The sequence below is a fragment of the Onychostruthus taczanowskii genome, unplaced genomic scaffold (genome assembly GCF_017590055.1).
Source record: "Onychostruthus taczanowskii isolate IOZ18803 unplaced genomic scaffold, ASM1759005v1 scaffold79, whole genome shotgun sequence".
Taxonomy (NCBI): Eukaryota; Metazoa; Chordata; class Aves; order Passeriformes; family Passeridae; genus Onychostruthus; species Onychostruthus taczanowskii.
The window spans coordinates 3,605,885-3,627,447 of NW_024505782.1; the positions used below are offsets into that span (position 1 = coordinate 3,605,885).

A 21,563-nucleotide genomic window follows, 5' to 3' on the forward strand; every position below is an offset into this window, starting at 1 on the left:
TCATGTTGTAATCACCTGTTGTTAATAGTTTTTCTTTAATTACATGCTGTTGATGGTTAGAAATCCCTCTCAGTCGGGTATCCCCCTGCTGCTCCCTGGAAAATGACACCCGGGACTGTGAGGAGGAGGTGACATCGAAGCTAGTATGCAAATAAGGAAGCACCTCACCGAATGTAGCAATAAAAACCCCCAAAACAGCGAGCCACCACGGAATTAAGAGATCTAGATGATGTCTAGAGGTGAGGAACTGAATCAAGTGTCTGCTAAGATCCTTTTTACCTCTCACCCTAACCTCAAGGATGTTGGCTAGAAAGAGGAGCTCGAATGTCAAACTGAAAAATTGGAATCTCCTGGTGCTCTCAGGAAAGACAGAAGCCCCAGCTCTGCCAGCACACCAGGGGACACAGCTGCATCATCATCCTCCTCCTCCTCCTCTGTGCCACTCCTGGGAGCAGTGGCAGCACAGGAGTGACCCATTGGTTCTCAATAAAGGCATTATAAAAGAAGAAAGATCTCTAGCCCCATTTATTTCAGATACCAGCAGCCAGAGAGCTGCTCCCCTCCCCAAATCCTGGGGTCCATCCAGCAGGACAACGCTGCCCCACAGAAGCACCGAGCTTCTCTTCTGTCAGGCCTGGCTCAGCCCTGCAAACGCTTCCCATCTCCTCACCATCACTGCCCAGCCCCTGCCAGAAAGAGGGATGCTCTGCAAGCCCCCAAAATCCCTGGGAAGTACAAAAATCTGGCGATAAAGCCAACGCAGGTAACTCGACTTCACTTGGGATCTCCCTGGAAGAGCTGTGGGCATCAGCATCCTGGAGCAGGGAACTCAGCAGCCCTTCCCCAAGCACCTGCCTGGCTCCAGCAGCCACGGGTGCTCCTGGCCACACCCCAGCACCACCCAGCCACATCAGCCCCTCTGGACTCCTCACCTCTCCTTGCAAGTGATTGATGAAAAATTCCCACATTGCACAGGATCACGAAAAAAAATCCTTGATGCAGGATGAGCCTTTCACACACAGCTCATCCATGCAGACAAATTTTAATTAAAGTAAGGGTTATTGGGGTTTTACAGATCCGGGTTTTGCCCTTTTTAACCAAAAACTCCATGCAGGGACCGAGTGTCCCCGTAGCATGACTTTCACAAACAGCTTGTCGTACTGCAAGAGTGAAATCCTTCCAGGCTGCTTTCTGCAAATCCCTCTTGATTGGCATTAATTACCCTTCTCTCCTGTAATTCTCAATTAATCAAAATCTTTAGCAGTGATGCTTATGAGTGATGTGATGCAACCTTGCCTTCACTGTCCCTTTTTCCATGCAAAATCCATGCCAGTTCACCACTCCTTGGTGAGCACAAGCTGGATCCAAAACATGCTCAATACGCACCATTTACAGCTGATTGGTAATGAATAGTTAAAATTAACAGCCTTTGGGTTTAATTAAATAGCCAGAAATGGCCTTTTCCCCTTGGGTTTTCAGAGTCCTCTCTCTGTAACACAGCCCTGTGGTGCTGTAGGGAAATTCACAAGCACCTTCACTTCCCAGTGACCACCTCAGGTTAGATGAATTTAGATGAAAATGGTCCTGGGAGGAGCCTGCCTCTGGGGTGCAGGGATGCAGCCAGGGGACAGCAGGGCTGGAGAAATTTAAAGCAGTGGCTGCTCCTTGCCTGTAGCTGCGGTGACACCAGAGGCATTCAGGGTTGTCACCAGCATCTCCCAAAATCCAGGGTACCACAGCACATCCCCCACCCCTGCAGAGCTCAGCCATCCTCCCCACTGTACCCCAACAGCACCAAAATCTACCATTAATTGCAGTGCAGCCTCTCCACCAGACTGGGCTGTTAACCTTATTCAAAAGAAGTAATTGGATTAATCAACCTGCACAGTAACCCCTCACATCTCCAGAACTCGGGCACTAAACCCCCTCTTGGAACATCACTCAGGCATAGTTAATTCAAAGGGGTTTGACTTAAAGTTACAGGACATTTTTCAGCATTTTCCAGTGAGAGGGTTATGCTGGAAAGACCCCTGGGGCCACCTCTGCATCCTTTTCATTGCTGAGCAACGGAAGGAAAACAAATTGATCACCGGGGATTTCAATGAGCAGCGTTTTACCAGAGGTAATTAAAAAATTCCAGCAACAAGGTCTGTTAGAAAGGAGACATTAGACACCTGGAGAACAGCCCCAGTGATCAAGACACTAAATATGTTCAATTAAAGTAACTGAAGCAGTGAACACTCAGACACTCCCAGCTGCTGAGGAATGCAAGGGCAGAGAAAAGGAGGGAACCACTGCTGCTGCATTTCCATACAATGGCAGAATGGTTTGGGTGGGAAGGGACCCAGTGCCACCCCTGCCATGGTAGGGACACCTTCCACTGTCCCAGGCTGCTCCAAGCCCCATCCAGCCTGGCCTGGGACATTTCCAGGGATCCACAGGCAGCCACAGCTGCTCTGGGCACCCTGTATCAGGGCCTGCCCACCTTGCCAGGGAAGAACTTCTTCCTAAATTTCTTTCTTGCAGCAGTTTCCAGGTATTTGGGGATGTGATTTGCACTGGCTCTGCTGCTCCCAAGCTGTCTCTACACCAGACCTCAGAGGAGCAGTTGTGTCATGAGTTACTCCACGTTCATGTACAGGCTCTGTCTCTTCCCTCCTGTTAAATAAACCAGCAAGATTTTGCAATTGCTGAACTAACACTGGTTTTCTTTTTAATACATGGAATGCAAGGCACAGCGTGGCTGGACAGTCAGCTGTTTTCCTTCTCATTCCTTCACAGTTTTAGCTGTCCAGCTGAAATTCTGAGATTTTGGCTCTCCAGATGTTCCTGCACTCGTAACCTGCAGCCTCTTCTTTACACCACACAACAACTCCATGGAAAAGCATCCCCTAAATGCCACATCCAATCTCCTCCAACAAGGGCAGGGGAGATAAAAGCTTGAATGAGGAAGGAGGCAGGAAGGAACATCTCCATCCACCCCTGAATTTTGAATCTCAGAAGGTGATTTGGGAGGTGGTACCTTTGGCAAAGCAGCATTTGTGTTCTGCAGGAAGGGCTCAGGGAAGGGGAACAACACGCAGAAGCCAAGTGGGAAAATGGTGACAAGAGGGGCACCTGAACCCACTTAAAAAAAAAAAAAAAAAAAAAAGAAAAAAGAAAACAAAGCAACAGCTACAACCAAAAAAAAAAGGGAAAAAAAACCCCAACCAAAAAAAAAAAAAAAACCAACAAACCAACCAAAACAAAAATCACCACCACAAAATGTATCTTTTCTAGCCTTCACCTTCTGGTTTGAATTTTGATTTTTTTCCCCTGGTCTGGCAATGTCCCCAGAAGAGTCAGGCAAATCCAAGGTTATCTCTTCCCTCTGGAAGAGTGGCTGCCCCAGCTGCGCACAAACACACATTCCCAGGAAGATCAAACACAGCTGTCATGAAACACTGAAATGTCCACAGAACAACGCACCCAAAGAGAGGAGAAAATAAAAACAGATTCGAAAAAACCCAAAGAATCTATCTCAGCCGTGGGGTGCTGCCCCTGCCTTCCCCATCCCCACAGCAGAGCCACCCTTGGGTGGCACACAGGACACCCCTGTCCCAGCAGGAGATGTGTGCACTCACAGGAACACCCTCCCCGTGCCACAGCAGCATTCCCTCATTCCCCAGCAGGCTCCAGAGGGACACAGGCAGGGCTGCCACCAAGGGCAGCCCCAGCTCTGGCTCTTCCCACATCACAGGGACACCCCAGCTGCCAGATTTCTGCCACATTGCTGGGCCCAAGGAGCTCTGCCCCAACACCAGGGAATGCAGTTCCTGCCCAAGGGATGCCTTTCCCTTGGGGAAGGACAGCAGTTATAGTCACACAGCACCTGATGCCACTTGCTGTGGAGCCGTGAGGTCCCACCAGCTCAGCTTCAGGACTTACCCAGTGTCAAGGCTCAGTTACCCTACTCTTACCACCCAAGGTGAGTTTGTTTTTATATATAATTTTTATATATATATATAAATATATAATTTTAAATATATATACTTTTCTATTTTATCTATGTATCTATTTATCTATTTTTATATTTTTATAATTTTTCTATATTATAAATATATAAATGTATAAATATATTTTATATAAATATTTTATATATTAAATATATATATTAATATATAAATATACATATAATTTATATAATAATTTGTTATTAACTAGAGAAGCAGCAAAACAAATAACAATAGATCTTGAAGTTACAGCAGTTTCAGAGTGCATGGAGACAAGTCATGAGGTCACTAAAATTAGGGCTGAAGAGTAACTCAAATCCACCTCTACCAAACACTGCTCTGCCACCTTTCTCTCTCCTCTAAGGGATGACGTCATGCTTTGCTAGGTAGATGAATAAAATGAATAAAATTGAATAAACTTTATGTTATTCAAGTTTATTTCATTGTAAAATCAAATCTTTTGCCAACCGTGCTGAGTTCCCAGTTCAGAATGTGCAAGACCAAAGGTTTCTGCCTTTTCTGACAAAATACTCAGTCCCAGTAGCTGAGTTCCTTCAGACTGCAGGGGTCAGTGGTTGGGCACCCCAGGCACTGCCAGCGTGCCCTCATGGCATCCCACAGCAGGGGTCTGTCCCACAGGGCCCCAGATACACAGCCCCACAATCATCGGGCTGGAAAAGCCCCCAGACTACCAAGTCCAGTCATTCCCAGCACTGCCCAGGCCCCCACCGACCCATGTGCCCACGTGCCACATCCAGACAGCTCCGAAATCCCTGCAGGGTTGGGGACTGCAGCAGTGCCCTGGGCAGCTGGGCCAGCCCTTTCCACAAAGGAATTTTCCCTGGTATCCAAACGCATCAGAAGAGGCCATGCACACTGGTGGATGTGATCTGCAAAAAGCAGAGATGTGGAGCAGCTCATGTCCCCTCACAGCTGCTCCACCTTCCATCCCACACTGGGGGGACACTGAAGGCTGCTGCAAACTTTCCAACGAGGTCTCTCAGACACTTTATTAAATTTAAAAAAAAAATAAAAATCCTGATTTGAATCATGGCATGGCGCTGTCATCGTGCAGAGCTGCCATCCAAACCCTCTTCACCCCAGACACCAAACCAGCCTGTGCCACTGTTTCAGTTTCCCTCCTCCCTGTGGCACCTCTCACCTTCTGCTCCCTGCCAAGGCAGCAAGGCTGGCTTTCCTTCTCCCTGCCAGGGGCAGCGAGCCCTCACCAGGGCATTACTAAAGGCACTGCCACAGCACAGCCTCCAGTGCCCAGCTACAGTGGAGATAAGACCCACTTTGTATAAACAAAAATACTCTAGTAAGTGCAGAGACTCGAGTGTGAGAGCAGCGGGACCTATCAGAGCATCAGCGAGATGGATTCAGCCATAGAAAGGCAAATATTTGCTTTCCCCTCCTCTCCCCATCCTCCCGTGTTGTATTTGCAAATCGGGGTCACTTCCAGCGACAGGCTGTCCCCTGCATCAGGCTGGAAAGCCACCTGCCAAGAGAGCAGAGCCACACACCCAGCAGCCCTGCAGAGCAGCCCAGCTCAGCCCAGGGCTCACCTCCCTCCCTCTGGAATTTCCCTGGAGCTTCAGTCGCTGATTTCAGCCACTGCACAGGGACTGGGGACAAGGCCTGCAGGGACAGCACACAGGCAATGGCTGCCACTGCCACAGGGCAGGCACAGATTTTGGGATCTTGGGCAGGAATTGCTGGCTGGCAGGGTGGGCAGGCCCTGGCCCAGGGTGCCCAGAGCAGCTGTGGCTGCCCCTGGATCCCTGGCAGTGCCCAAGGCCAGGCTGGATGGGGCTTGGAGCAGCCTGGGGCAGTGGAAGGTGTCCCTGCAGATGGAACTGGATGAACTAAAAGGTCCTTCCCACCCAAACCCTTCTGTGATTCTGTGGGATTCTTCTGTGGGATTTCCCCACAGAGGGTCTGCAGAAGTCCCAGGTTTCCATGCTCCTTTGGCTGCTGGCATTTCCAGCTGTAGGATTGTGGATCTCATCTCCAGACTGATGCATTTCAGAGAAGGCACCTCGTCCAGGACACGACCCGTCCCAGGTCCTTGCCAGGTCTGCGAGGCCAGCACTGATGGCCACAGCAGTGCAGGATCTGGGGACAGCCTGGCTGCCACCAGCACATCCACAAAGCCAGCTCCCGACTGCCAGCACTGATGTCCTGGGGAGGAATCCCAAGGGACTGGTTTCCACAACAGCTCTTTTCACAGGAAAGCAGTTTAACCTGCTCAAAAGGCATTTTAGCCCGTTCAGAGAGGAGGTTTCCCCTCTGTCCATCTACAAGCAAAGTACTGACAAAGACCTGGGCTTTGTTTCAAAGGAAGCCAGCAAACCTCAGCATCCCCACAGCCTGTTTCCAGCCAGGAACACTGTCTGGGAAAGCTGGAATTTCCCCGCTCCTCCAACACTTCTTTCAGGATTTGCATGTGCAGAAGAAAGCCCACATCTCATTTTGCACTGACACAGGGAAAAATAAGCCACAAATCTCCCCTCATCACGAGACAGAAGAGGGTAGAGGCTGCTCTGGTAGTGAGACAGACTGCCACAGTTAATATCATTGTCACTCCTAACCTGAGTTTTATTGCTGCAGCAAATTTATTCCCAGTGTCTTACACGCAGTCTGCAGGAATAAAATGCAAGAGACTGCTTAATTCCCCCAAAGTGGGGGGATTTTGTGAGCATGTGGAAGGGATGTTGGACACAAGCAGCGGGTTCAGCAGCTGCTGACCCCACACAGGCAGCTCGGGAGGCTCAGAGAATCCTCATGGAGCATCCCAGCCTCAGCTGGGAGGGACACAGCTGCAGGACATCACCCCAGCAGTGTTTGGCTGTTGACAGGACACACAGCCCCTGCAGAGAGCCACCAAGATGTCACTCCAAGCCCGCAGACACTCAGGGCTGGTGTAGTGCCAAGGGTCACTGCTGCATTCCCACACTCACGCTCAGCCCGGCCCGGGTTTGTGGCACCAAGGACATGGCACCCACCCCTCACTGCTGGCTTATTGCCAGAGCACAGAGCCCACACAGCAGCTTCAGCTCCCCCTAAACCCTGCCTCAAACAAAGGGTGGGAAAAGCCGTGTCTCTGTTTTTAACTGGCCTGCTTCCACCCCACAGCTCAAACATCCTTAATGCACCTCGGCCATCGAGCACAGGCCCTGGGCATCCAGACCCCTCCCAGCATCAGTCATGGACAAGTGTGTTAACAGAGCAGACAACTTTCAAATCAGACATAAATTATGCACAAAGCCTGTAAGAGACAAGGGTCAGCGCTGTTTATGGGGTTAAAGCAGGTAAGGCAGATGCAGCCAGGGCCTCTTCCATCTGCTGGGGTGTTTCAAAAGCTCTTCAGCTTTCAAAACATGAGCTCTGGTTCAGCTCTGCACTGATTTGCTCTGCCCTGACTTGAAAAATTACATTTGTTTTGTGTGAACAGGAGGAGAGAAGCCAAGTCCTTCCAAAGTGGCCTTTTCCCTTCCCAGACAAATTAACTGTATTGAAGCTCAGCCTCACGCCAGGACAGGTTTGTCCAGATCCCAGGTACATTCTAGCTGTTCCCAGCTTTCCAGCTGCTTCCCAGGCAGGTGGGAGCGAGCAGGGAGGCACCAGGGAGGCAACCCTGCTGCCCAGCCCAAGCCTGGCCGTGGCTGCAGAGCCCCCCAAGCCTCACAGGAGCTCTGGGCATCCAGCACCCACCACTAAAGCTGCAGAAATTCCTCCCGAGTCACTCATGGAGCACAGGAGCAACTCGGAGTCCAGAGCCCCCAGTTACCAACTCAGGCACCCAGAGGTGTGTGCAAAGGAAATTAATTTATCTAGACAAGCATCAGGGCTACATCTCTTCCAGCCATCTCTGTAACTGCACGTAAAAGCAGCATTTAGCAACAGGGATGCATCTAAAACATGCCAGTCTACTGGCTCTGAGGCTTGAGACAGAAGAAACAAGATTTTAACCCGAGGAAGGTGCTAACTTGCTCGGTGAAGATACTTGAAGTTTGTTTCTAAGCTTCGAGTTACATTACGATGTGGCCCTTCAAAGAGCAGCTTTTGGGGAGCAGCTCAGAAAACCAGAGTGGATTGTATCCTGTGGAAGGAGAGCAGGGCAACGCTGGCTGCAGGCAAAAGCAGAGCATTAAAAAACACCTGCACCTGAATGATCACACAAAAGGGAAAACAACAACAAAGGCTGAAGTCTTGGAGTACCTTCCAGAAACCAGCAGCAGCTCCAGCACAACCCTAGGGTGGATTTTTTGCCCCAAAACGCTGCCCATGAAGAACAGCTCCTCTTCCCCTTTTCAGGTGGGCTCTCCATCACGTTGGACATCCACTCCAGGATCTTGCAATATCGTTGTGTCTGCATCTCAGCAGCCCCTTGCACATTGCTACAACCTGAATTTAGCTACAACGTGGAACTGAGGCCACAATGAAGTGTGGCTGCCATACTCCAGAAGGATTACAGAACTATTTTTAATAAGGGGTTTAATAAGCTTTAAGCAGAGTAGGTTGCTTTTGCTCAGCTCACATGGCTGCAAAGATAAAACCTTGCACAAAGCAACAGCCACAGGCTGCTTGACAGAACTTGCAGCACTAAAAATTATGGAGTTACCTCTTAAAAGAATGTTCTCCTTTGTTGCCTTTGAAGTAGAAGTTTATTCACTACAAACTTAGGTTTGGCTATCTCACAGTTTTACAACATCACAGAGCTGCAGCTCTGCAGTTTCTGTTTGGTTTTGGCCAGACACTCATAGGATGAGGAATGAGCAACTCTGAAGGTTTGGAGCACGAGAAAAACACTTGAATCTCGCTTGGTGGACTAATATTCTTTATGCATTTAAGGTGCACATCATCAGGCAGGCACCTTCCTGAGCTGGGGCAGCCAAAATCCATTCCCACACCACATTCCACACGCCCAGGCACTGCTGGTCACCCACAGCAGGAGCAGAGCCACACCCAAAGGTGACAGGTGCCCATGGTCATCCCCAGAGAACACACATCTGTTGAAAACCAGTCAGTGTCAGTGTTGTATTTTCCTCAGGGGGAAAAAAAAAAGTAAATACAAAAAGAAAGCAAGCCCATCCTGAACCTAGGAAAGGGTCAGCACAACAAAATTTAAAATTCTAAGTAACTATTAATTTTTTCTACTCTGTGTTTCTCCCTCCCCCACCAGTTAGCACAACCTCTATTGTCTGAAAAGCGTTTAACTGGAAGTGGGTCATGTCTCCTGGCATTACTAAATCTTCCCAAATTTCCCCCGATTAGTCAAATGCAATCTCCTCTCTGACATCTGAATGATTGAGGTAGTGTGTAATGCCATTTTTCCCCTGAATGAGCCACATCAAAGAGGGTTATAAGCCTAGAGATGGCACGCCAGATAAAAGAGTCGCCAACAGATTGTGCCCAAAACGTTACCCAGGGAAATTAAATTGTTTTGTTGGAAGGTTTCTCCTTTGGAAACATTCAGCCTTTAGGATTGGAAGTGGAGAGACAAGAAACTGCCTTCAGAGCTGCTAGGAGGATGAAACCTCTCCACTTGTGAGCTGAGTGGTCCCATAGTTAAAACACTTGTGCACACAGGAGATTTTCTATCAGCCACAACACCCAGCCTGCTCTTCACACAGGGACACCAAAAACCATCCTGCTGGGGGTTAATAACAGCCTAAATTCGGGCAATGCCTCTCAAATAACTTAAAATTACAGCAGAATTAATCCTATCAGACTAGAAAAAAATAAGGGGAAAAAAAAAAAAGGCAGTAAACCTGCTACCCCGGAAAAAGAAAATACCATCAAATAACTGGGACGTAACAGCAAACAATCACTCAGGCATGAGTTATATCCAAAGGGTTCAAAAATATCACCCTTTGAAGCAGAAGGATGCCAGGACCCTGGAAGGATCCAAGGGCTGCTCCCGTGCTGGTGTGGGGCTAAGCTCTCTCCTCACAGGAAAAGAGCTGGAGCTCTTAAATACATGTCAGGTTGGTGATTAGGTGAAATCTGGGCAAAGTTTAGTCAATAACAGCAGGGGTTGTATTCTGCTGATTTACCTCACATGACCCCCCAGTGCTGAAACTTTGCACCAGAGCAAAGGCTGGCAGGAGAGAGCACTTTCTTCAGTCAAAAAAAAAAAAAAGTAATAAATTAAAATAATATTAAAAAAAGAGGGAGAAGGAGAGAGCCTACAGACCTTTTTGACAATGACAGATAGAATATTCTGTTTCTGGGAACTGGCTTTTTATCCGAAGATAAAAAGTGCGTGGTGCAGAAATCCATATTACAAAATAAAAAAGAGGGGCCCCAGGGAGATTCCATCTGGGTGAGAACACTGTTTCAAATGCCAGGTGGTGGACTTTGGGATGCAAACCCTGTATTTTGGGCAGAGCAGTGCCTGGGGAGGAAAAGCCTGCTTGCAGCTCGTGTTTGGGGACTACCAAGTCTCAGCCTGGAGCAGCCTCAGCCATGCCCACCTTCTCCACCTGCTTGCAGCTCGTGTTTGGAGTTTTGCAGTTTTTGGGGACTGCCAAGTCTCAGCCTGGAGCAGCCTCAGCCATGCCCACCTTCTCCAGCACAGAGTGCTGAAAGGGAAATTCAGTCAGGTTTTGTTACTAGGGCTGGTCCAGGCCCACCCTGATGGTCAAGCAGGCAGTGCAGGCTGCTCCAAGCTGGCCAGCACTTCTGGTGAGCAGCGGGGACCACAGGGACAGTCCCCAGGCCTGCCCAAAACCCAGGGGTGCGAGCACTGCCATCCCTCACCGCAGCCGCAGCGGCCAGGGCAAAGTGCAGGGAGACGAAAATTAGCTCTGACAGCCTCGACTCCGAGTTTATTTTGGCATGGCAAGAGCACACGAGGCTTCAAAGCAGCTCTGAGGAGCAGGGGCCGGGCGGCAGCAGCTGCCCCGGGGCTGAATTCCGCAGCTCTCCCTGCCACCGGCTGCACCCACAGCAGCAGCCCTTCAACCCTCAGCGCCAGGCTGCTGCAGAGTGGAGACCTGCACACTTAAGACACCCAGATTTTCCTCCTTCCCTCCTGTCCGTTTTTAAATTAAGTGTTTTATTTAGCAGTTCTGCCTCCATCCCCTGCGACAGGGCAGAAAAAGCACCGGGCCTTCCCTCAGGGCAGAAAAGCCACCGGGCCTTCCCTCACCGCTCTGCGCCGGGAGGAGCAGCTCGTCTCCTAGCTGGGGCAGGATCCAAACAAAAACAAAGGCTTTGGAAAGCAGAAGGAGAGAGAAAACAAGCAGAAGGAAGGGGGAGCAAGAGGTTTCAAACCTGGTGCTTCCAGGGTTTACAGGAGCAGGACAGGAGCTGTTTGTCCCTGGCCAGAGCTGTGAGGTGTGTGCGGCAGGAGAGCCAAGGGCAGGGCTGTCACCCTGGCACCTCTGCTCCCCGAAGGACACAGGGACAAACCCCGGCTCAGAGGGGCAGGGGAGCCCTGCAGACAGCCCTGGGGGCAGCTCTGCACAGCCCACGGGTGAGATGTTCACAGCTCTTGCAGACCTGCCTTCCCTGAGAGCTTTCCCGTGGTCTTGCTTCAGCTGGAACGCGCCTTGGTGCCATTACCTGCAAGGGGATAGTGCAGGAGCTCACAGTCTAACCCAGCAGAGAATCACTTTCCTATTAAGTTGTTTTTCTTGGGCCAGTCCTCATGAGCCCTCGAAAGAAACTTAATACACCCAAGGATAGCTCAGCTATTGCTTTGGGGGCATAAAATAAGCAGGATGGCTTCTGCTATGGTGTTAGAAACAAAAAAGGTTTAATAAAAGGCAAAATAACAAACAGAAAAACTCGATCCAGGTGCAGAGGTCTGCTCCTGGTAAAAACACTTCACAAAAGCCTTTTTACTCTTTTGTTCTGTTCTTTTCTATCTGATGGTTCAGGCGGGACTTTTAGGCTTCTATCCAATTAGATGTTCTCTAGTGTTTGGTGAAGTCCCTGAGGTCCTATGAGGTGGCTTTTCACCTAATCGTTGAGAGAAACTTCTGGGCTTCTTTTCTTTTTTGGGGGACAAAGGTTAGTTTTGCCACTCTGTCATTAGGGGGCACATTCCTACACTTTCCTGCCTCACCTGGCCTTGGAAGGAATCAAAGGGACAGCACAAAACAAGAGACGCTGACCAAGCTCTGGATAGGCAGCTCTTTATCTCCAATTTCTTTCATTATTGTGCTCCTTACCACTGAACATGGCGGTGAAAGAGGAATCAGATAAGCAACAGGCAGGCAGCCCACAGCTGTGGGAAGAGCTGGCAAGAGCCACAGCAGTATTCCCACACCCCACTCCTGCTCTGCAGCAGAACCTTCTGCTCCAGCCTGTCTCCAGAGCAGGACACGTGGTTCTAGCAGGAGATGTGGGACCAAGCCAAGACCCCAGCAGTCCAGTGCTGCCAGGTGAAACTCACTCCAGCTCTCCATGCCCACCCCACCAGGAGACTGAGTGTCCCTGAACGAGCCCCACGCCCTTCCCAGGGCAAAGAACAGCCATACCCACAGCACCCACCTTCCCAGAGCTCACAGTAATTAAGCAGCATCAATCCACAAGGAGTTACTCAGCTTAATTAGATTGGAAATTACACCTTCTATCATCTCAGCATCTTGGCATCCACCGGCTGCCTTGAGATGTGCTCACTCCAACCGTGCTCGCCTGGCGTGTAGCACCAAGGACCAGCTCCTCAGCAGGCACAGGGATCAGACACTTTTTATTCCTATTTTGTTTCAAAGCCCTTTTCAATGCTCACTTGCTAGTACACACGTCAGCAGCCCCAGGAGCTTGCTCACACCCAGCCTGCTTTGGCAGCTGTAGGTTTGCCTGTGCCACCTGAAACCATCCCTGCGGGGCTTCCAGAAAAAAACCGGACATGCCCATGATGCTTAAAAAGCCCTCTTTAAACACTTCAAGGGTCTTTTTTCCCTTTGAAGAGCAGTGACTGGCTGGGCCACGTCCCTGAGGTGCAGCATGCTATTGTGATAGGGAGTGGCCGTGATTCACCCACGAGCCATCCTGCTGCCAGCAGGCTGTGAGTGGTGGTTAGCACATCCTGGCAGCACCTCACGTGCTGTGCCGCTTCCAGCAGGGAGCCTGGGCAGTGACTCACGGGAAGGGGAGGGTTTGCATCAGCTGGGTGTAAGGGCTTTGTTAGAGAAACATCCAAAAGTCAGAATGGACATGGGTTTCCCAGAGGTGTAGGCTGCCCAGGGTGGCTGCCCCTGGATCCCTGGAAGTGTCCCAGGCCGGGCTGGCAGGGCTTGGAGCAACCTGGGATAGGGGAAGGTGTTCCTGCCCATGGCAGGGGCTGGACCTGGAAGATCCTTGAAGTCCCTTCCAGCCCAAACCATTCTGGGATTCCATGACACAGCACATATCCCCCGCTGAGGATCCATGGAAGCACCAAACACCTAGAGCAGCCAGAGGAGGCAAAGCCACCCCAGTGGTGCCACCACAGTGCCCGTGTGGGAACGTGGAGAGATGGAGCTGAGGGCTGTGGGTTAAGGAGGAGGTGAGCAGGGTCACAACAGCCTGCCCTGCACCATACAGAGCCAGGGAGTTACAGGGGGTTACAGCACTGCTGATCCTGCTGAATTTCCTGGGCACAAACACAGGGCACTAAAAGTCAGTGCCACAGAAAACTCCTCAGGGAGGGGGAAACTAATAATGAAATCTCAAAAAGAACAATCAGATGGGGTTTGGTTAAAAATGGCAAAGGATGGTGGCACAGCAGGTCAGGAGCCCAGGCTGCTGGAGGAGCAGCAGCACCACCCCAGCCCCCTGCACCGTGCCAGGGCTGAGTCACCACCTGCAGCTAATCACTGCTCACAGGGAGGGTCTACAGACCTGTGCTGCTCCTGCAGTCCCACAGTCCCTGCTTGCACAGGTGTAAGTCATTCCCGTGACTCCCAGGTTTCAGTCAGCCGCAGAAGACTTCAGACACGGACAAACCAAGGACAAAAGGAGAGCACAGCTGGAGAGAGCCTCACATTTCCAGGCTGCAGGCTCTTCCCTGTAGGGCTGCTCTTCTCCAAACCCTCTGGATACCACAGGAAAGGCAAAGGGCAGAAATGCCAAACCCTCAAAAGCTTCACTAGTACAAGTGATGAGTTCACCACGATCCAGACAACACATGAAAGAGTGTTCACTGAGGAAAGCCATGTGAAGCCCATCACCCACCAAGCCTGGTCCTTCCCAGCCCTGCCACCATCTCTGGACAGGTCCCTGCTCATAATTGAAGGTTCAGGCTAAGCCAAAACCCAACCCAACCCCACAAGACGTGTCCTAGAGCAGGCCAGAGGCATACGAGGGCAAAGCTTTACAACCAGCTCGAGACACAGAAAGCTCCCAGGGAACTTTTTTCAGTTTTGATAAGCAGCAAATTCTCCCCTAAAGTGTTCTGCAAATATTTCAGGTGTCTGCCACAGCTCGAGGTCTGGCTGCAATAACAGCAGTCACTTTCCTGACCTGGATTGTAGCTCGCTCTGATGTTCCTTTAACCACCAGCAAACGCCTCCGTGTGCAGGAGGGGTCAAAGATCAGACACCAGCACCACACAAAAACACCCAGCTCAGAGCTTCACCTGCCTTACCTGACATTTATTACACTCACAGCTAACCCAGAAAGCCCAAAGTCCACCTTCATGCTCAAGTGGGGCTGCTCCTGTGGATTCCCTGGTGGACAGCCTTCACAGTAAGGGTACATTACTCCTGTTTTGGACAGGGCTTCAAATTAATTGGTGTGTAAATTACAAGTCCAACACATCTAGAACTGCACTGCTTTACAGCAAACTGGGAAGCTTAAACGTATACGTATAAAAACACAGTCACAAACATACACAGCCTTCTTTTCTGGTCACCAGAAGAGATGCATGAGTTCACATTCAGGGTCATTATTTTCTCTGCCTGGTAATTGGCAGCAAGAAAGAACAACAAAGCAAAAATCCTCCCCTGTAAATACATTCCTCAACAGCAGCCAGGCTGCCTGTAACAAATAACCTCGGATAAACTCCTTCCTCAGGGCAGGAAAGGGCAGGAAGGAGTCATCCCACCCAATCCCATAAGAACCAGCATAGCACCCACTGCTGTCCCAGCCCTCACCCTGGGGTTAGCCCAGCAAACCACCGCAACTGGGGCTTGCACACATTGCGATTTCCACACCACTGTTTCACACCCTGGGAGCAGAATCAGGGCAGGAATTCGCAAAAACCAGTTTTTTAAAAGAGCAAACTGATCAATCCCAGCCAGCAAGAGGGCACAATTAGCTGGGACCGAGCTGATTAACCCTGCTGGAGCCATTCCTGGGGCTGTGCCCCAGCACCGGCACTCAGCTCCCTGCTCCTTGGCTCAGCGGCTCTCTCCTGACCCAAGCACAGGGATTATTAAATGCACAACTGAGACAAAAAGTTGCACAAACAGAGACCAAAATGGGATTATTTTTGCAGCACAGAGCCCCTGGAGCAGCGTGCCCTGTGGTGGGACGTGCACCCACACAGTTCCCGTCGAGGCAGGGAAATGCCCCCCCACGCCACCATCTGTCACCTCCCTGGGGTCCACGCAAGGCCCAGGCCCAGTGGGCTGAAGGATATTTCAGTCCCATGGCAAAGGGGCTTAAATTGGCATAAATGGTAACTGTATGCCAGGTAAATTGGCAGAGATTGGCTGTGCCTGTCTCTCCCGTGCCGCCACGGGGAAGCCGAGGGGGCCCCGGGCGGCCGCGGCGCTGGCCGTGCCCCTGGCACGCTCCCAAGCTGCAGAGAGCTGGCTGGAGCAATCAGAGTTTACATTTCAATGATTTTCTCTCTGCCACTGCAGCTCATAATGAGGCAGGATCAGGAGGAGCCCGGGGATGCCGATGGAGCCGGCTCCCTCAGCGACACGGCCCCATCCTTAAATAAAAACCCCAAGCTGTCCCTGCCCTCTGTGCTATGACCCAGACACGTCCTCATCATCTAAAATAAAGAACAAAAAAAGACAAAAACCTTCAGCTATAACCTGCTTTTCCTCACTGCAATGGCAGCAGCAGGAGTTCAGGACCTCTGCAGCATCCTGTGGATGTCCTGGGACTGAACCCCAAACACTCCCTGTCCCCAGCACTTATTCCCAGAAATTTGTTCTATACAATCCACAGAAAATTTTCTCTCCCCTTTCCAGCTGCTCCTCAGCCCCTAGCCAGCCCACAGCACACGCTAAGGATGAATCCTCCCTGAGCCTTGCAGGATAAATAATTCTCAGAAGGTTTTATGCCAGAAGGTTTGTGCCAATTCATTGACTCAATCAGTGTGTGATCACACTGGCAGCATTTACGCACTTCTGAGAAGTTTCTCCCCAGGGTCAGAAATCACCAATTCATTTCAGTTATTTCATTTAATACAACTTTAAGCGAAAACCAGAGTCTTCTATACCCAACACCAGCCATTAGAAGAGGATTTTTTTAATGCATCAGGTCTGTAAGAAAACACTTGGCAAGTAGCAGCTGCTTTGCACAACGAGAGGGAAAAAAATAGGAAAAAAAAATACCCTGGTTTCTTATTTACCCAGAGCTTGCAGACCTTCTGAAGAGCATATCTTGAGCTGCACAACAGCCCAGGAGCAGAAAGACACAGCTTATTCCCTAGCCTGGCAGAAGCACTATTTTGCATGAGGATCAGAGGCTATACTTACAAGGACAATTAACATATTTTAAGAAGCACCTTTAAAAGAGCAGAACACCAGAAGCCAAAGCAATTACAGCTGTTTTTGTCATAGGAAGCGCTTCACCTTACAACGTAACAAACATCAGCCACACAAACAAGTCTAATTTCTGGTTTAGCGCTGCAAATCAACACTGATGATGATGATGGCACCTTCCATGGGGTGTCCTGGTGCATCCCTCCTGCCCAGTGCCCAGCCCAGGACACAGAGCAACCCGTTATCCCACAGCAGGGTCACACTGGCACCTGCACAGGCTCAGTTATCCCACACCAGGGTCACACTGGCACCTGCACAGGCTCAGTTATCCCACACCAGGGTCACACTGGCACCTGCACAGGCTCATGGGCTCATGAGCTGCCTTTTCCCCCTGCTGCAGGTAAAGAGGATTTGACAAACTCCCCTGCCCAGCAGCTTTTTCCCTGAGCAGGGCTGCAGCTGGGCACATCAGGGACGTGGCAGGAGCAGGGTCAGCACAAGCAGCCTTGGAATGATATATCTTGGCAATGCAGAGATTAAATGAAGTTTTCCTAGCTCTCCATCTGGGACAGGGTTTTTCAGGCTGGAATCCTCTCTACCAGCACCTGCCCTGTTCCTCTTGCACCGTCTGGTGCCAGGTCACATTCTCTGCCACAGAACTCCTTTTCTGCTGCTCAGATGCTGTTTTATTCTACCACAAAATAAAATCCACAGCCAGATAATCCCAGAGTGCCCAGGTGAAGCAGTGGGACTGAGAAGAGGGAATGGTCTCTCCATAACTATTTACCAAAGTGGAGTCCTACGTGCTGGAAGGTTGAGGCAGTTTTGGGACTACTCTCATGCTCATAATTAAGCAGAGTTATTAATTATCCTGCTTGACAGGGGTATTAACAGCCCTGATCTTGAAGGGGCACAGCATCCTGCATCCCATGGAGAAGGCCTCCAGCAGAAGCTCAGAGCTGTGGTGTTCCCAGGATATCCCTCTCCTGCCTAAAGCACTCCCCAGGCCAATCCAACACACCAAATTCATCAGCATGGTGACAAATTTACACGCCAAGAAAACTACTCCATGTCCCCACAAGGTCCCAGAAAACCATCTGCAAGCACCACATGGAAGTTAAGGGCCCTCCACACAACACATACCAGCTCCCATTGCAGTTCAGCAGGAAGGAGACCTGAGAATTCCCACCTGGAGGCTCCAAAGTGGCTCCTCAGCAGTTTCTCTCGTCCTGTCTCCAGCAGGAGAAGGAATGACTCAGAGGAAGGTGCAGTTGTGGCTGTGCTAGCACAACAGCACCTGTGGGATCAACAGGCTCTCGTGAGCTGCACTGACCCCAGATCACCCATCTCCCCCTCCTCTGCGCCCCCCAAACAGCCTCACCTGCCAGCAGAGACCCAGGAGGCCTCACCCCTGCCCTGGGCTGGCACCTCTGTCCCTGGGCATCACCCCTGCCCCTGGGTTAGGGCCCTGGGCATTACCCCCTGTCCCTGGGCATCATCCCTGCCCCTGGGCTGTCACCTCTGCCCCTGAGCAGCCACCTCTGCCCCTGGGCATCACCCCTGTCCCTGGGTGAGGATAAGGCCCTGGGCACCACCCCTGCCCCTGGGCTGTCACCTCTGCCCCTGGGCTGTCACCTCTGCCCCTGGCCTGTCCACTCTACCCTGGCCTGTCACCCCTGTCCCTGGGCTGTCTCCTCTGCCCTGGGCATCACCCCTGCACGGAGCTGATGTGCAGGTGAGCACCAAGACCTTCCTCAGCACCACAGACCAACACACCCCCTTCACCTCCTCAGCCACCAGCACCACCAGGCTGTTGGGTTTGTTGTGGGTTTTAAGCCTTCTTTGATCTTTTTCCTGTACTCTCAAAGTCACAGGAAACATTTTTCCTGCTGCTTCAAAGGCCAGAGCTGGCACAGAGGCCCCATGCAGCAGACTGCCCAGCAGGACAGTCCCAAATTTCGCCATGACTCAGCTGCACAGACAGCCCATGTGGGCTCCAGCCCCTGGCCCCACCACCTAAAAAACCAGCTGCATCCCTAGAATGTTCCTGCAAAACTGACAGGCAACAGCAGAAGGGCCAGTGCTGAAACACCTGCCCTCAACAACAAACTTTGTTGTTGTTAAAAATAAATCTAAAGTTAACAACACACACAGGTTGCCACCAAATCCCCACCACTTCCTCATCAGAAAGTCCCTAGACAGCAACAAGATCCCAAGCAATGCCCCAGGAGGCAGCTTACACCTGTTCAACAGTCCAACAGGAATATAAACCAAGGCAGCAGAGAACAGACAACGCAGGTTAACTACTGCTCAAGTCAAAAATCAATTAACCAGGTTGCTCTAATCAACAGGGATAGCACAGCGCTGGGAGCCAGCCTCCCTCCTCCCCAGGGATGCTTCCCATCACATCCATGCTCTCATCCTGAGAGATGCTGTGCTCGGCACGTCAGAGCTGTTTAGCCACAGCTTTACTCCTGCTCCTCTCCGGATTTTCCAAGGGGAAAAGATGTTCCAAACTTGGCTTTTGAAGTGCTCCCAGGAAGGATGGAGGTCATCCCGCTCACAGACAGCCCAGCTCAGTCCAGCAGGGCTTCTGCAATCCCCACAGCTTCAGAGGAGATCACTGGATCCTCCATTCATCCTGCATCCCTCTGACAGCGACAGCCAAAGAAAAGATACGTGGCAACCCCGCACATTACATAAAAAGCTGTCGGCAGAATGAGTTACAGAAGCAGAAATCTGCAGCAAAGTTAAGCCCGGGGGACAGAAAGTGACTCTGGTGCCAATCTGGCAGCACCTCCATGAGCTGACCGCGGCCACAGGAAGAACCCAAGCCACTAAAATTCTCATTATGGCAGCAGATGATGCTGACACTGTTACACGGCAAAGCCTTTCCTGAAGCCAAGCGCTGCTCCCGGTGAGCCCCGGCCCGGCGCTGCCGCTGGCTCTGGCAGAGCACATTCCCGGAGCGCTCCCGAGCAGCCCCGGCAGATGCAGGGCGCAGCCAGAGCGCTCTCGCCACAGCAGAGAGCCCCGAGCCAGGCGGATCTCGCTCTGCCTGCGACGAGCTCTTTCATGGGGACAGCTCAGTCGGCACAGATCTCCCTGGACAAAAGCCTCTCCCCGGAAAAAAGAGGGAAAAGCCCCGGACGGTGTGCGAGGCACCCGCAGCCTGGGCTGGCCAAGGGCTGGGGTTACCCAGGTATCCCACAGACACAAAATAACAAAGGAAAATTTAAAACCAGAGTGGAAACGGTGCCAGACCTCAGGCTCTGCTTTAAAAAGAGCACCTGAGCCTCCAATCACGGCCGCGATGACTTTTTGGGAGCAAAGCCAGCGCCCGGGAAGCGCGGGGCCGGTCGGGGCGCGGTGCCAGCCGGGCCACCAGCCGTGTCACCTTCCCTGGCTGCCATGAGGAAGCGGGCGCGTCCCATCGCACCCCTGCCAAGGGATCTCATCCAGGACTTGTGGTACAAAAAGGGCTCTGGAAACCGGACACCGCGGAAGCGTTCCGGTGAGTTACGGCACCTGCTCTGCGCTTCTGTGATTCTAGGGGCTTCCTCCCCCTCCACCCCGTGGTTCGGGAATACAGCCGGGCAGAATAATTCCAGGGGGATCTGGGGAGGCTTGAGGGTGTTTTGGCCGCGCAGGTGACGGAGCGCACGGAGGGCGAGGCCACCGCCGCGACCCACGGGCGAAGTCCACCCTCCAGCGCTGAGAGCCCGGCGGGTGGAACGCCGGGGGCCCGGGAGAGGCCCGGGAGAAGCCCGGGAGAAGCCCGGGAGAGGCCCGGGAGAGGCCCGGGACAGAAGAAGGCACGCCGGGGATGCCCGCTCCGCACCCCGCGCACCTGCGGCCGCCGTCCCGGCGGGTGCGGGAAAGTTGCGGGGCCCCTCCAGGGCTGGGCAGCGGGCCCCGCCGAGGGCGGACGGAGCACGGAGAGCAGCCCGCAGAGCCCCGCGCCCCTCCCCGCTCACCTTGGTGTAGAGCTGCGCGGCGGACATGGCCGGGGCGGGCGGCGCTAGGCGCGGGGCATGGGGGCGGCGGGCGGCCGGACCGACGGCCGCACGGACACACGGACACTCCGACACACCGGCGCGCCGACCTTTACACCCGCCGCGGCCGGCCGGGCGCGGGCAGGGGAAGCGAAGGGAGCGGCAGCGGCAGGAGGAGGAGGAGAAGGAGAAGAAGGAGGAGGAGGAGGAGGAGGAGGAGGAGGCAGCGCCGCTCCGCCTCCGCCGCGCCCCGCTCAGGTATGGGGTGGCGTGGCGAGGCGAGGCTCCCTTCGGCTCGGCTTTTATTATTATTTCTTTTTCTTTAAATGACTAAACAAACAAACAAACAAACAAATAAATAAATAAATAAATAACCTATTTTTAATAAATATTTTTTTCTTCCCGGCCGCCTCCCCCGCGGTCCTCGGCATCCCGCCCAGCTCCGGCGCCCCCCGGGCAGGGTCCCCTCGGCAGCGCAGGCTGGTGTGCTGCGTTTGGGAGGTTTTTTTGCCTTTTATCCCTCTTCCTTTCTCCCAGAAGAAGAGTAATCAAGCCCCAAGCAGGTGCCCGTTGGTGGTTTTCGGGTCTTCCATCGCCCACCGGGCTCTGGGGATCCCCCACACTTTGAGGAGTGAGGGACGGCATCACCGGGGTGTCCTTTGCCAGGACACACCTGTTCCCGGGACACGAGCATTGGCCTGCTGGACCCACTGGAAATCACTCGAGAATTGTGCCAGGGATAGGCTTTTCTCTGTCTTCTGCCTGCAGGTGGGCTTGGGGTCCCACCAGCACCGCTGCTCCTGGGTGCTGCTTGTGCGCACTCCTACACCGACGGCAGGAATTGCAACTTCCACAGCAACAGCCAAAAATTGATCCCAGCCCGTCAGTCTGTGGCCGTGCTGCTTCCCTCCATC

General features: G+C 52.2%; 1 protein-coding gene across 1 annotated transcript in view; it reads right to left on the bottom strand.

The window, feature by feature from the left end:
* MYO5B (myosin VB) overlaps positions 1–20,658 on the bottom strand; it is a 146,247-nt gene extending 125,589 nt beyond the window's left edge. Inside the window, exon 1 of the mRNA XM_041423573.1 lies at positions 20,632–20,658. Within this exon, the coding sequence (XP_041279507.1) occupies positions 20,632–20,658 (27 nt within the window). The remainder of the gene's footprint in view (positions 1–20,631) is intronic.
* Between the last annotated feature and the right edge of the window lie 905 nt (positions 20,659–21,563).